Genomic DNA, 15,965 nt, shown 5'->3' with positions numbered 1-15,965 from the left:
TATTTAGTCAAGCTTTCTTACAGTAGAATGTCGTATTGGTGTTGCTTGCAAGATGAAGATTTAACCACATAGAGGCACTCAATCAAAAGTCACGTAGACACCTGTCATTTAAAGAAACGTCTACAGGGGCCGTAAGCCGTAGTCGTACTATCGCTGGTTGACGCTGATTGCATTAAGGATTCGGAACCATCCTTTGCGTCGAGAAACTGTCACCATAAAAGTGATTATTATCCATACAGACAATGGCAAAACACATTATAGTCATCTCATCCCATGTAAAAATAAGCTGTCAGCAATGAGTCTTAAGTCAATATATTGGCCTTCCTCCATTCACACTGCTGAACATCTAGATCAACAAAAATTGCAAAAATCAGCAGTAATTTTCCTCATAATAAAGAAATATATAATCTCGAAACCTACTAGTTTATTTTTAAAAAGTTATTTTAGTAGCATGCATGTTATAGAGAGAAATAGTTAGTTAGGAGAATAAAGTCTAAATTACAAGAAGAAAATTTATTCAAAATATTTGAGGAAAAAAACATTAAAAAACGCAATGTAAGAAACAAAGTGTTTGAAAAAATTGGGATATTTAAAAAAGTAAGAATATTACGGGACTAAAGTCCAAATATTGTGGGAGTCATAATATTACAAAACAAGAGTTTAGAAAGATTATTAAGAGTGAAGTTGTTACTAATAATAAAGACTTAATTTCATAATAAATAAAGGCTTTTTTGTCTCAAAGATGAGGTATATAACTCATATATTTAGAAAATATCAAAGGGGCATCCTTTGACTATGTGGCCCTCGCTGGTCACCACCGTTCTAGATGAACATGCTTGAACTGCATCTTCTCTTCCCTCCAAACACCCCCTCAGACGCCGTTCACCTTCGGCTTAAACCAGCGGGCGCCGTACACGGCCGGCAACCGCTGCCTCCTGTGCCGATGCGAGCGCAGCAAAGACGCCCTCCGTCCCTCAGAGGCGGGCGGCCCCGACCAGACCGGCGCGTCGGAGGGCGGTCAGACGCCCAGCACCCTCCAGCTGCCTCTCTGGGTATGCGCCGACTGCAGGCGCACTGTGGAGAAGGAGGACCGACACCCTGCGCTGGAGCAGTCGCTGGGGGTGAGTCGCCTGACAGAGGCAAGGAGCAGCTTTACGCAAAGCGAATACGGCGGTATGAAGTTTGGGCACCCCTGGTCATTATAAATCACTAGTTGTTGGGATCAGCCATTTTAGTGAAATATATCCTAGCAGACCAACAGTGATAGATGAGAAGTCAGATGAGAAGTCAAATGAAGTTCATGGGATTTACAGAAAAGTAGGCAAGTGCATAAATTCTTGATGATTATCAGGGGTGCCCAAACGTTTTCCTACCACTGAAACTCCCAACAACAAGTAACACTACAATTATCCCCCGCCACTTCGCCCCTCGAAATTTGCGGCTCCCCAATTATATTAATTATCAATATTGTGCTTGACAATGACCTTTTAATTAAACTATTATAGAAGCAAATTGTGTAGTTTTGGCTTAAATTAAGCATTTTCAAGCATTAAAAATGGCTAAGTGAAGTAAAATTTTAAATATAAGGCAGAGACAGTACCCAGAGCAGGATGTTGAGAAACCAGAAGGTATTCTGCCAATGCTAACACGTGTCTATATTATGTCTTATTTTCTCTTATCTTTCTCTACTATATTGGGTAATAGGAGTGCAAATGGTGACTATAGGGGTGTTATTTAATGTGTAGAGGGCTCTAACAATATTCAAAACTGTATTTAGAAGGTCATAACAGGTTTTCGGTGCTCTTTACTACAAAACGCGGACGTTCCCGTAAAGCAGGGAGTACTGGGAGTTCCGAAGCAAGCCACAGAAAAGGCATTAGTACAGCAAAATAGGACTGACGGGACAAGGAAACGCGCCATCAGAAGCACGTGTGTGTGGGGGGGGGCTCGGCGCAATGGGTGACTTTGGGTTTCGAGTGGGCGGCACCTCCAGGCTAAGCCGGCCTTGGTGTCGGATACATCTGCCGCGCTGAAGTGAGAATGCAGTTGAGAGCACATTATAGAAATGTCAGACGTTCCCTGCTGATACCCTCGCTGGCTTCTCGTGCGTACGCTTTCATCTTTCATGGCTTCTTCACATGAAGAGACGCTTTATTTTATTTTTTTTTCCCCCGAGACCATATAGATGCTATACAGCCTTTGGAACTAATCGCAGCAAGAAATCATGTGATTTCCCCCCCTAATATTTCTTTTCCTCTATGGAGCATAATGCCTCCATTCTTCTGCGATGAGATTTTAAAAAAGAAAAAAAAAGATTTAACTAATTTGTTTGGATTGCCTTATAGGGGTGTCACTAGTCCATACATGATATTTTATATATGACCGTATATCGCCATCTACTAATAGAATTTCCTCGCCTCCACCCACAGCGACAACGTTTTTAAAGATGTATAAAAACAAACAAAAGAGACATTTTCATCAATGCACACACATATCCCATATAGGAATTGTGGTTGATGGCCAATATCTCAGGGAATAACTAAATCTGAAACACTTCTATGCTAGGACTATGTTATGCTAGCCATAGCATTTCAGTATGTGGAATCAAACTATGGAATGGATTGAGTAAGGAAATCAAACAATGCACAACGATGAGCCAATTCAAGAAACAATACAAGCAGTTGATGTTTGCTAAATACAAGGATGAAGAGTCTTGAACCAGACATGATGTGCTATATATATCACTATATTGATACTTATTATGGTACCCATTATGGCATTGGATGCTCATATCACCGAGTACTTTGGTATGGGACAAAAAAATTAAATTAATTTTTTTTAATTAATAAAATAAAGTTAAAAAAAAAACTTAAACTATATTAGGAAAGCAGGAAGTGAACAAATGTAACAGTAAAATAAATGAATAAAATAAAAGAAAAAATAATAAAATAAAATAAAAAACATTTTTACAAACATTTTATAAAATAAAGTTAAAAAAACAACTTAAATTATATTAGGAAAGCAAGAAGTGCACAAATGTAACAGTAAAATAAATGAATAAAAGAAAAGAAAAAAAGAAAAAATAATAAAAGAAAAAACATTTTTACAAACATGGGTAGGTTTGTTCCACATTGACCTTACATTGACCTTGGACTTATTTCTTGCAATAGTGGAATGAGTTTTCTTGGTTGATGACCATACATCTTCCCTCTTAGTCTCCAATAGTCGCCGGGTGTGGCTACAAAAACACCTCCGGGTCTTCTAATTAGTTCCAATACTGATGACGTTTTTTTTAACCGCACAAGATGGCAGAAGCTGTGCATTTGAGAGCTACGTTTTTTCCTTTTGTACTTTCTCATGCGGTCCCAAGTCATGATGAAAGTGTGTGCCATCCGTTTAACCATCCCATAATTGACAGCGCTGCGTTCTTTTTGTGTCCCAGAGCCAGGATTTCCTTCTACACATGCCGGTGGCCAACGGAAGCCTGGGCAAGGATGCGGGCGACAGACTAACCGCCGCCGCCCCGACACCGCCCATGCTCCCGGCGCCCGACCTCGCCGCGCCCATGCCCGCTGACGCCGCGTGCGGGTGCGAAGCGTGCCACGAGAGGCGGTGCGTTCAGTGTGTGTGTGTGTGTGTGTGACTCGCTCTTCCAAAAAGTCACCCCCGAATGTCTCTAAACTAAAATTTCCTTGAATCGGCAGGGAGATCTCGGCTGTGTCGGAGCGGGAGTCTCAGCAGCTGCAGAACCACTGGTCGGAGGTCCGCTACCTGGTCCGCTGTATCTACCGGCAGGCCGGAACGCCACTGGCTGATGACCACGACCAGCCCTTAGAGAGGGACAAGGAGGGCATGAAGGAGTTGGTAGACAGGTAAGACTTTAGTAGACCTTGTCCAGCCGGGATCCTTGTCCCACCAGGAAGCTGTAACAGGGCTATGGGATCTGGTCACAATCAAACGTACACAAATAATAAAACTGCATGCACATAAACATATACAGGTAGCTTGCATTTTATACCACCCCTCTGCTATAATGAAATATAATATTTTTATATTCTAAAATTAACGTAAAAGGTTCACGGTCGCCATCCTGTCCCTCCCCGCCTTTTATTCAGACTCTGCGAGAAGGACCCTTACCAGCTGTACCAGCGTCTCGAGCAGCAGGCCCGCGAGTACGTGCTGGAGATGAAGGTGCGGCTCCTCAAGCACCTCTCGGCGGGCTCCAAGACGCCGGGACCCGCAACGGCGACGGCGGCCGCCGCGGCCCAGGGTCCCCCTCAGGCCCACCAGTTCATCTCCCTGCTGCTGGAGGAGTACCGGGCCCTCTGTCAGGCCGCGCGCACCATCAGCGGCTTCCTGCTCACCCTGGTCAGTTTGCCCCGTAGATATTGGGGTGTCACAAGATTTCTCATTCAGGAAAATAACGGGGTACTAGGCCAGGGAATGATAATACATTACGATAAATAGAAAACTAGACCATTTATTGTTTGGTATGTTCTCCTCGTCTTCATTCTATGCATCCGTTTCAGCACCTTGGCCAGAGGTAATCTAGTAGAAATCAAATTAGTGGTTTGCAATATGTCATTCATTCATTTTCTACTGCTTTTTCCTCTTTGGGCGAGAGGCGGGGTACACCCTGGACTGGTGGCCAGCCAATCACAGGGCACATATAGACAAACAACCATTCACACCCACATTCATACCTATGGACAATCTGGAGTGGCCAATTAACCTAGCATGTTTTTGGAATGTGGGAGGAAACCGGAGTACCCAGAGAAAACCCACGCATGCACGGGGAGAACATGCAAACTCCACACAGAGATGGCCGAGGGTGGAATTGAACCCTGCTCTCCTAGCTGTGAGGTCTGCGCGCTAACCACTCGACCGCCATGCCGCCGGTTGCATTATGTCATTTTAAAAAATATTTTTAAATTGTACTTTTCTTAAAATCTTGTCTCGTAGACCCGATCTTGTGTATTGTGTCGTCTTGTGACGCCCCCAGTAGATATCGGATCGTCTGCTCCTCACACAATCCTGTTCTTTCCCTTTCTGTCAGGAGAATGAGCACCTCCAGAAATTCCATGTGACGTGGGAGCTGCACAACAAGCACCTTTTCGAGAATCTGGTCTTCTCTGAACCAATTTTGCACAGCAGCTTGCCAGCACTGGTTGCACAGATCAAGTAAGTTTTTGCTGTCCACTTCAGCAGGTACTTTTGAGCAATGAACGCCGAGTGGCGCAGCTTATGGAGATCCGATCCAAAGGCGGGTGACATTGATGACTGCGTTTCACAGGCACGGCACCGCCTCCCACGACTCGTACAGCGAAGACATGTACCGGACCTTGCTGGAGAGCTACCAGCACCTGCAGCAGGAGATGGCGTCCGTGGCCGCCGAGTGGCAGGAGTGCGAGAAGAGGATCGACGACTATGTGGATGAGCAGGTATAAAGTGCCACCAGGAAGTATATTACCGTGTGCATGTACAGTAATCCCTCCTTTATCACACTTGATATAGATGGAATATTCTGGTAGTTCCAGCATAGGAAACCTGTTTACCTTCTAAACACGGGAAGAAGTAACACTCTCCTTTATACTTATTACCCAATACAGTAGTAGTAACTTCCTGTTATGAACAATTTATTGTGACCAGTGTAGAATACTACACTTGTTTACAAATGCCTAAGTTAGCAAAAAATACATACAATTTGCTAACAGGCGATATTCAACCCCAAAGCAACAATGATTTATTAATAAATACATTTTGGAAAAACCACGATTTGAAAGGCGAAGTAACAAGGGATTACTGTATGAAAATAAAAAGTACTTGTGGTGAGCCATACTGTCTTGTGCTTTTGAAGTTACTCTTCAAGGTGGAGGGCCAGACTTTCACCAACCAAAGAACAGAGCAGCATAAGTCATTAGTTGGCAAAAATGTAAGCTTTCAGTTGATTTCACGCTCGCCTCAGCTGAATGTGCTTTGACCCAACTTTTGTCCGTCTCTCGCTCTCTCAGACTTTAAAGGCAAAACAGCGAATGCTAAAAGAAGACTGGGAGTTCTTCAAGCAGCGGCGGTACATAGAAGAGCAGGTGAGATGCAACCTCCTCTTCTCCTTCTTCTTATTATTATTGTTACCGATACCGATAACTTTCTGTTATCAAGACCGATAGGATTTTAGTTCTACCACCTGGAGGTAAGAAGGACTCAAGCACATTAGGATTTGACCAACTAGACCTGCTCAAATACCATGACATTACTACCACCACATCACCACCATCAGGAGAACCGGCAAGGCGCACTATATTTGGACGTCATGGACGCCATGGAGGTCTTTTCAAATGTACCACAAGCCCGAGGCGCGTTTCAGGAGGCGCATTTAGGGTTTTGTGTGCTCAATTTTCCCCCCCTTCATCACGGAAAATGCACAAAATATCTACACTTTAGAGTGAAGGTTTTTTTTTTTTTTTTTTTTTTTTGGGCAAATATATGAAACATTACAGTGCATTTCTTACATCAATCAAAATATAACTTTCCATTATTTACATTTGTACTCAACTGTCTGATCTCAAGCCCAAAAGGAGTAGGCTGAAGCAAGAGCTTATAAATGCCTACCCCCTTTTTGCAAGATATAATCATGTTCATGCCACAGTCTTGTTTTCCCCTGTTATTATTATCATTGTAATATTATATAACAATTTTTGGATATTTTTTTTTAATTATTTTATTTTACAGACTTCATTGCTTCTTGTAGAGTGCTGTATCATTCCATCTGTAGTTTTCTGAAATCCGTTTGTTTACAAGTGATCTCAGGGGACGTTACGACAGGGCGGGCACTAAGCAGGAGCGAAAAGGAGCATTTGATTTGCTCACCCACACAAAATATGGGCATCATCGTTGGAGCTATTTTAAAAATCAATGGTTATCGTAGCTATTTTTATTGTTAACAGAATTATTGGCCCCGATAAATATCCTGCACCCCTAATTATTATTGTTAAAATACAGCAAATATTTATGTGACTTGGTAATATTTTGTTGTCTTCATAGTTACCCAACAATAAGAAGCTGCCCTGTGGCGACAACTTCACAGACACCATGAGAATGCTGTCGTCACGCCTGAGCATTCCAGACTGTCCAAACTGTAATTATCGTCGGAGGTGAGCGCTCTCGTTCCTGCCGTGTAAATGTACTCCTGTGCATTCCCGTCCAAATGCAGCAGTACATGGCTTGAACACTAGTTGACTGCGGCAGGTGCACGTGCGACGACTGCAGCCTCTCCCACATCCTGACGTGCGGCATCATGGACTCTCCCATCTCCGAGGACCTCCACATCAAGCTGCCTCTGCAAGGGGAACCCCCCCAGGACTACCTGGCCGAGGTGCACCCGCCCAGCCTCTCCTCGGGCAGCTCGGCGTCGGGCTCCAACTCCAGCTCTCCCATCACCATCCAGCAGCATCCCAGACTCATTCTGCCCACCGGGGAAAACAATACATTGTAAGTACACCCCCCGCACCCCCAGACGCTACATGCTTTGGACTGACTGTCTTTGCAAACATGCTTGCCTATCACCTCGTACTTCGGTACGAGGTACAATATTAAAAAAAAAAAAAAAACGTAAACTGTATTATAGAAAGCAGGAAGTGAACAAATGTAACAGTTACTGTTATAACAGTTACCATTATCATAAACTTTCTCTATGGACACAAAAGTCCTGATTTTCTCTTTCGGTATGTGACAAAAAAAAAAAAAAATTTAATTAAAAAAAAAAAAAAATTGTAAAAAAATAATAATAAATTTAAACATTTTAAAAATTAAAAGTAAAATAATAATAAAAACAAATTAATAAAATAAAGTAAAAAAAAAAAACTTAAATTATATTGGGAAAGCAGGAAGTGAACAAATGTAACAGTTAGTGATTGTAAAAGTACCAGATGGAGGGGTAGGATTTAATAAGCCTTGCTTCTTCCTACTCCTTTTGGACATGTGGAACTGGGAACTGATTATGGGATGCACTCAATTGTAACCTGATGCATGTTCAAATGAAATAAAACCATTACCATTTCCCACTCTCGTCCCCTAGCGTCAGCGATGATGACGAAGTGCCTCCCATGCCCACCAAGTTTGGCGACATCTACCCAGTGAGTGGCTACGAGGACAACTGTGTCCCTGCGGTGAACGGACACCATGGCGACATGAATGGCGACGGCGTAAAGGTGGCACAGAAGGCAGTGGTGAGTTGTGAGCACGACACAAAATAGCACAATTAATTGTGTTACTCTTTTGTCATTATTATTTCTCCTGCAGATGTATACACTACACTGTACATATATGTATGCATTAACTCATTAATTTGACACGTCTGTTTTTAGATAAAGGACATGATTGAAGGTAAATTTTATACTTTGTCTGCCACAGTCTCCTGGCATCAGCAGCAGCAGCTCGTCAGAGGGCGACGACGAGGGTGGCAGACAGCAGGAGGAGCTGTCCTCCAGAAACACCACCAGTCCTCCACCGTCTTACAACCACCAACAGGTACCAGGTACATTTTGATTTCCATGGATCCTTCAAGGCTACCACCTTTGTTGCCTCCCAAAGGTGGAGCCAGTCCAGCGAGCCTGCGAGTGCCACGTGTGCAACCAGGACCCCACCCACTCCGCCTTGGGGCCGGCGTCGTGCCTGCCCGCGGGGCGACTCCACTTGGCGGCGCCCCCCGCCGTCGGGCACCAGTTCTTCACTGACAACAAGACGCCCCCCGCCCACCCGGCCCTGCACCTCTACCCGCACATCCACGGCCACCTGCCGCTTCACAACTTCTCCCGGCCCTTGCTGCACCCCACGCTGTACCCCCCTAGTCCGCCCCTCACGCACAGCAAGGTGAGGATGCTTGCCCGTAGGTGGGCTACGTTGCGGTTATTTACATCAGTACAAATATGCCACAAGGGGGGCCAGAGTATCACATTTTGGTCTCTGATTCTTCTTCCTTTCCCTAAGCCCTTGCCTCCGAACCCCACAACAAACCACTCGGCGGCCAAGCAGCCGGTCTTCAGCCCCACACTACCCGAGCACGTCTACCAGAACTGCTTCAACGGCGGCGGCGGCGGCGGTGGCAACGGCGGTGGCGGCGGCGGCAACTGGAACAGCTCGCTGCAGTGCCTCTCGCTCAAGTTTGAGAATCTGTGGGACGCGGCCGTGATGAAGAGCTGGAATCCATCCATGCTGCTGCCTGAGGCGCTGCCAGGTGAGCACCTGAAGGGGGCTTTAGTGTCGCCATCATCTGTCTTTTCAGCTAGTGTGGCCGTCAGCTTGTTTGTTTTGCTTTTGAATTTCACAACTTGACTCTATCACAGGTTTTCGAAAATATAATAATAAATGACTGCTGTTTGGTGGTTGAATATTGCATATTATTAATTACGTTTACATATTTAAGCATATTTTACATGTAGTTTGCTCTACATTAGCCGTCTTCGATGAACAGGAAGTTAAGAAAACAACAAAGAACTCCCCCCACTGTCTTATTTACCTACTCTTATATATATATATATGTACAGTGGGGCAAAAAAGTATTTAGTCAGCCACCAATTGTGCAAGTTCTCCCACTTAAAAAGATGAGAGAGGCCTGTAATTTTCATCATAGGTACGCTTCAACTATGAGAGACAAAATGAGAAAAAAAAATCCAGATAATCATATTGTTTGATTTTTAAAGAATTTATTTGCAAATCATGGTGGAAAATAAGTATTTGGTCAAAAACAAAAGTTCATCTCAATACTTTGTGATATACCCTTTGTTGGCAATGACAGAGATCAAACGTTTTCTGTAACTCTTCACAAGATTTTCACACACTGTTGTAGGTATTTTGGCCCATTCCTCCATGCAGATCGCCTCTAGAGCAGTGATGTTTAGGGGCTGTCGCTGGGCAACACGGATTTTCAACTCCCTCCAAAGATTTTCTATGGGGTTGAGATCTGGAGACTGGCTAGGCCACTCCAGGACCTTGAAATGCTTCTTATGAAGCCACTCCTTCGTTGCCCGGGCGGTGTGTTTGGGATCGTTGTCATGCTGAAAGACCCAGCCACGTTTCATCTTCAGTGCCCTTGCTGATGGAAGAAGGTTTTCATTCAGAATCTCACGATACATGGCCCCATTCATTCTCCCATTTACACGGATCAGTTGTCCTGGTCCCTTTGCAGAAAAACAGCCCCAGAGCATGATGTTTCCACCCCCATGCTTCACAGTAGGTGTGGTGTTGTTTGGATGCAACTCAGCATTCTTTCTCCTCCAAACACGACGAGTTGAGTTGATACCAAAAAGTTCTATTTTGGTTTCATCTGACCATATTACATTCTCCCAATCCTCTTCTGGATCATCCAAATGCTCTCTAGCAAACTTCAGACGGGCTTGGACATGTACTGGCTTCAGCAGGGGGACACGTCTGGCACTGCAGGATTTGAGTCCCTGGCGGCGGAGTGTGTTACTTATGGTAGCCTTCGTTAATATGGTCCCAGCTCTCTGCAGGTCTTTCACTAGGTCCCCCCGTGTGGTTCTGGGATTTTTGCTCACCGTTCTTGTTATCATTTTGACCCCACGGGGTGAGATCTTGCGTGGAGCCCCAGATCGAGGGAGATTATCGGTGGTCTTGTAGGTCTTCCATTTTCTCACAATTGCTCCCACAGTTGATTTCTTCACACCAAGCTGCTTAACTATTGCAGATTCAGTCTTCCCAGCCTGGTGCAGGTCTACAATTTTGTTTCTGATGTCCTTTGACAGCTCTTTGGTCTTGGCCATAGTGGAGTTTGGAGTGTGACTGTCTGAGGTTGTGGACAGGTGTCTTTTATACTGATAACCAGTTCAAACAGGTGCCATCAATACAGGTAACGAGTGGAGGACAGAGGAGCTTCTTAAAGAAGAACTTACAGGTCTGTGAGAGCCACAAATCTTGCTTGTTTGTAGGTGACCAAATACTTATTTTCCACCATGATTTGCAAATAAATTCTTTAAAAATCAAACAATGTGATTATCTGGATTTTTTTTTCTCATTTTGTCTCTCATAGTTGAAGCGTACCTATGATGAAAATTACAGGCCTCTCTCATCTTTTTAAGTGGGAGAACTTGCACAATTGGTGGCTGACTAAATACTTTTTTGCCCCACTGTATGTATATATATATGTATGTATATATATATATGTATATATATATATATATATATATATATATATATATATATATATATATATATATATATATATATATATATATATATATATATATATATATATATATATATATTTACTATTATCATGTCTACTATATAAAGGTGACTCGTGGTCATGTCAAGACACTTGTAAAGAGTTTTTTTTAATGCTTTAACTATGAAATATTCCATTTAGGAATCCTACTTTGAAATTCACTTATTATGGTGGAGTCTGGAGCCAGTTGACTACGTTGAACCAGGAATTACTGGGCACCACCGATGTTATCTGGGGGGGGGGGACTCCTGTTGTAATGTCACGATTTGATTGCCACTAAACGTTCACCCCCTTCCGCAGGTGACACGCTCGGCCCGCCCCTCGCTGACGTCCCGCTCCCCCCGACGCCCGCCTGCCCGCCAGCAGAACACCCCTCGCTCCCCGGCCCCGCGCCCCCCTCCTCATCATCATCGCTCTCCTCCTCGTCCTCCTGCTCCTCCTCGGACGCCAAGGAGCAGAAGAAGAGCGGCGCCAAGAAGAAGTGTCTCTACAATTTCCAAGATGCCTTCATGGAGACCAACCGGGTGGCCATGGCCACCTCGGCCTCCATGTCGTCCGTGTCCTGCACTGCCACCACTGTCCAGTCGAGTAATAACATCCCCATCCACCTTGCGTCTAAAAGCCCCAACTCTTTAGGTAATCTATGCTTGTGTAATGATGTCTTAGTGTGCCACCATAACAGGAACCTTCAAGCTACCGGGTGGTTTTTTTGTCATATTCAGCCTGACGGTGGTTGACTGACATTTGAGGGCTTGCGTCGGTCGGTCGGTTGTTGCTAGGCGACCGTCTGTCAGCTATGCGTGTTAAAGCCCAGTGACCCTTCACACACTGATATTAACATGTGAACATGTTTTGTTGGTGTACAGTACAAAACTCTTGAAGGACACGTCACAGTTTGGTGTTTCAGTACCACTTGGAAAGTCGTAGTCAAACCTCTGGTGACTCATATCGTCGTCGAAATGTGTCTTTCGCGTTTCCTCTTGTTGAAGTATCGTTTTGTTACGTTGTACTAATTGCTATATCTTTTGTATCGCCTCAGATGACGTGTTTCACAGCTTGGGTAAAGAGGACCACAGGCAAGCCTCTCCAGGCTTCCCCCAAAACCCCCTCCCGCCGCTCTCTGGCCCCGCACTGCCCCCGGCGCCCGCCCCGCACATCCCCGCCATGGGACCACAGTCCTTTCCCAAAATTGCCGCACCGGCCCCGGATTTGGGAGAAGCCCACCACCAAGGTCTGTGCCTCCCTCCGGCCGAGCCCGCCATCTCCTCCTCGGCAGACGGTCCCCTCAGCGCCCCGCCCAGCGTCTGCAGGTTGGCCCACCTGACACCACAGCAGATCATTTTCTTCTAAATATCATTGGTGTTCTTTTTTTTCTTTTCCACCGCCTTTAGCGATCCCGACTGCGAAGGCCACCGCTGCGAGGGGAGCAGGGTGTACGAGCACCCGCCTTACGACGGCGAGGAGAGCCAGGATGAGGACAGCTGCTCGGAGCACAGCTCCTCCACGTCCACGTCCACCAACCAGAAAGAAGGAAAATACTGCGACTGCTGCTACTGCGAGTTCTTTGGCCACGGCGGGGTAAGCCAGAACACGTTCAGACCTGCAAACTTTTCTACTCGACATTCATTCTTAGCTTTGACTACACTCAGACACGTTTGCGTTTCGCCAGTGTGCCAGTCTTGGGGAAACTCTTGGTCTCCACTCCCAAACTTGTCTGTTCACATACACGATGTAAACGTTTGCCATTCACTGACATGCACTGTATGTGTCTGACCATTCATATACATACATACATGCATACATGCATACATACATACATACACACACAGTGTAAGCAAGGTTGTCCACTCATCCTTGGTCCATTCGCAGCCTCCAGCGGCTCCGACGAGTCGAAACTATGCAGAGATGCGGGAGAAGCTGCGCTTGCGCCTGACCAAACGCAAAGAGGAGCAACCAAAGCGGGAGGAGCAGCACCCGGTGCTGGAGCGGGATGGCGGCGTGGAGGACCACCGGCGAGTGGAGGACCTGCTGCAGTTCATCAACAGCGCCGACAGCAAACCAGCGTCCAGCTCCAAGGCGGCCAAGAGAGCGAGGCATAAACAAAAGAAGGTGAATGTCACCTTGCACCTTTTCGATTCATAAGTGTTAAATGTGTGTCTGCCTGCGTGTTTTAAGATGGAGGAGAAGGCGCGTCTGGAGGCCGAGGCTCGCGACCGGGAGGAGCAGCTGCTGCAGGAGGAGCAGCAGAGGCTGCGGCGGCAGGAAGAGGAAGAGGCGGCGCTTCAGCGGGAACTGCTCAGGCTGCAGGAGCTGCAGCAGCAGCAGCAACATTGCGCCACCAAGAAGAAAAAGAAAGACAAAGCCAAGGAGAACACGGCGCCCCCTCAGAACACGCCGCAGCCCCTCAAACAGACCGCCCAGAACGTCCTCGACCATCTCCAGAACGTGAAGTCGCAGCTACTCCAAAACTTCATCTGCTTGCCGGATCAGCGGGACGGTCGGTCGGAGCACAGCCCCAAACGCAGCAGCGAGAGAGGCTTCTCTGCTCAGACCAACAACGCCGCCAACCTCCACCACCACCACCACCACGCCGACATCGGCAACAGAGTCAAGGTCAAGCAGGTGTCCAAGGGCGTCATGTGCGAGTCCCCGCTTAAAAAGGACCCTGAATCAGCCAAGAGCTCGGAAACTGCAGTAAAACTCGCCAACGGCACCACAGAGACCAAAGCAATGCGCGCCAGGCCCGTCGAGGCACCCGCTCTTCCTCTCCCTCCCCCTCCCCCTCCTCCCGCCACCGCCGTCACGGAAGCGCGCCGGGAGGAAAGGAATAACAGAAGTGCCAGCGGGAAGAGGCACATGAAGGAAGACCGGAGGAGTCCGCCGGTGTCCAATCCCTCCCCGTCGCCCCCCCCCTCCTCAGCAGCCGACCTGCCGCTCCGAACTGACGGAGCAGAGCACGAAACCTCCCAGCGCCGAGTCGCCGCAACCCAAAGGCAAAGCGAAGAAGAACAAGAAGAAGAAGGGGGACAAGATGAACACCTCCATAGGTTGGTATACGTCTTCTACATCAAACACTACATGCTACTAATACTGGCTACTTCTACTGGATGTACTAGTACGACACATGGCAAAGGCAGTACAAGTCATCCCCTCTTCCCCCCCATGGCTCCTGGCTGCTGTTTGATGCCCGGTGAAGAAACATCCTTTTGTTCCCGTGCATGTCGTAAAAAAGGCTTTCTTGTGTTTTAGATGACGTGTTCCTGCCCAAAGACATCGACCTGGATAGCACTGAAATGGACGAGACAGAACGTGAAGTGGAATATTTCAAAAGGTGGGGAAAAAAATTATATATATATATATATATATATATATATATATATATATATATACATATATACACACACACACACACACACACAAGGAAAAAACAAATGTATTGAAACTAGGGCTGTCGAAGTTAATGACTCGTTAACGGACGTTTCCTTCCTTCCGAGGCAGAAGTCAAGTGTTTTGCTAGCGTTAGCCATTTAGCATGGAACTAGCTGGGGGAAGACTTTCAACCATCTGGGTAAAACATACTACGTACATTATAGCCATGTGATTGACCCTATTTACCATGTATTATACAATATTTTTTCATATTAAAAACATAACACAGTCCAGCTAAAATTCAAATTCTGAACCCCTGACTTCACTTCCTTCCCACATGAGAGCAAATCTGTGTCTGATATCGGCGAATAGGAGTGGAAACAGGACTATAGGGTTGTTATTTCATGTGTAGAGGGCTCTAATGATGTTAAAAGGCATATTTGCAAACAGTTTTTCTGTTCTCCAACTACAATAATATTGGCTTTATGAACAAGCAGTCCTAATCCGTGTTGCTGACATGTAACGCTGGCGTGTTCGTACAGGTTCTGCCTGGACTCGGCGCGGCAAACACGTCAGCGGCTCTCCATCAACTGGTCCAACTTCAGTTTGAAGAAAGCCACCTTCGCCGCGCACTGAAGTCACACACGCCGCCACCGCCAACCTCCCTGCCCACCTCTGTTCGCTCCCGCTGTGCCCGAATCACACCCGACGCTGCCTTGCTTCCTTCTCCTCTCGCCGTGGCTCCTCCCTCCGACGGGACCCGTACGGACCTGCTGAACTTTAAAAAAAACAAAAAAACACACACAGAGAACAGAAATGCCTGTGTTGATTTCCAGTTCCTGGCGTGCTTCTGTGCTTTTAGTGGGCCATTTCTTTCCGACTGAACAAGCCATGGTCTGAAATGAAAAGAAGTTATCAATTAAAAGCTGTATTTGACATATTGTGGCTTATTATACCATCACTCCCCAGCACGGCGTCTCATCCACTTTGATTAAAAAAAAAAAAAAAAAAAAGGTGCTTGGTTGGTCCGCCGGTGTCCACTTCCTGCACTCCCCACCCACTACTCCTCCTCGTAGTTCCGACAGGAGGACGGCAAAATACTTGACAATGTTCTTTTTTTGTTTCTGTTTTTAGCTTCTGTTTAACAAAATGTACTGGATACTTTTTCTTTCTTTTCTCTTTTGGACGTTACGTAGCCGGCTTGTCAGAAGACTTTAAGAATAGAAGAAGAAGCCAGCGGTCATGGAGTGTCTGTTGTATTAACACTGAAGCCCCACTGGCTACTTTTAACATATTGTTAAGTAATATTGAATCATGTCTTTCTTTTTGAAAGATGGAATACACTCGTATGGCAGGA

The 15,965-nt window shown here is 45.9% G+C and overlaps 1 protein-coding gene across 1 annotated transcript in view; it reads left to right on the top strand.

Moving 5' to 3' along the window:
- The window catches only part of fam193a (family with sequence similarity 193 member A), an 18,301-nt gene extending 2,336 nt beyond the window's left edge, over positions 1–15,965 (top strand). The window contains 22 exon segments of the mRNA XM_058046799.1: positions 876–1,121; positions 3,443–3,612; positions 3,705–3,872; positions 4,116–4,368; positions 5,057–5,181; positions 5,294–5,441; positions 5,858–5,932; positions 6,012–6,086; positions 7,042–7,151; positions 7,246–7,488; positions 8,075–8,225; positions 8,410–8,526; positions 8,590–8,868; positions 8,986–9,232; positions 11,540–11,875; positions 12,279–12,549; positions 12,631–12,817; positions 13,109–13,348; positions 13,415–14,148; positions 14,150–14,286; positions 14,489–14,570; positions 15,151–15,965. Of these exon segments, the coding sequence (XP_057902782.1) occupies positions 876–1,121; positions 3,443–3,612; positions 3,705–3,872; positions 4,116–4,368; positions 5,057–5,181; positions 5,294–5,441; positions 5,858–5,932; positions 6,012–6,086; positions 7,042–7,151; positions 7,246–7,488; positions 8,075–8,225; positions 8,410–8,526; positions 8,590–8,868; positions 8,986–9,232; positions 11,540–11,875; positions 12,279–12,549; positions 12,631–12,817; positions 13,109–13,348; positions 13,415–14,148; positions 14,150–14,286; positions 14,489–14,570; positions 15,151–15,244 (4,488 nt within the window). The 3' untranslated portion in view covers positions 15,245–15,965.

Source organism: Doryrhamphus excisus, chromosome 1 (genome assembly GCF_030265055.1).
Source record: "Doryrhamphus excisus isolate RoL2022-K1 chromosome 1, RoL_Dexc_1.0, whole genome shotgun sequence".
NCBI classification, from domain to species: Eukaryota; Metazoa; Chordata; class Actinopteri; order Syngnathiformes; family Syngnathidae; genus Doryrhamphus; species Doryrhamphus excisus.
This window is presented reverse-complemented; position numbering and strand designations above follow the sequence as displayed.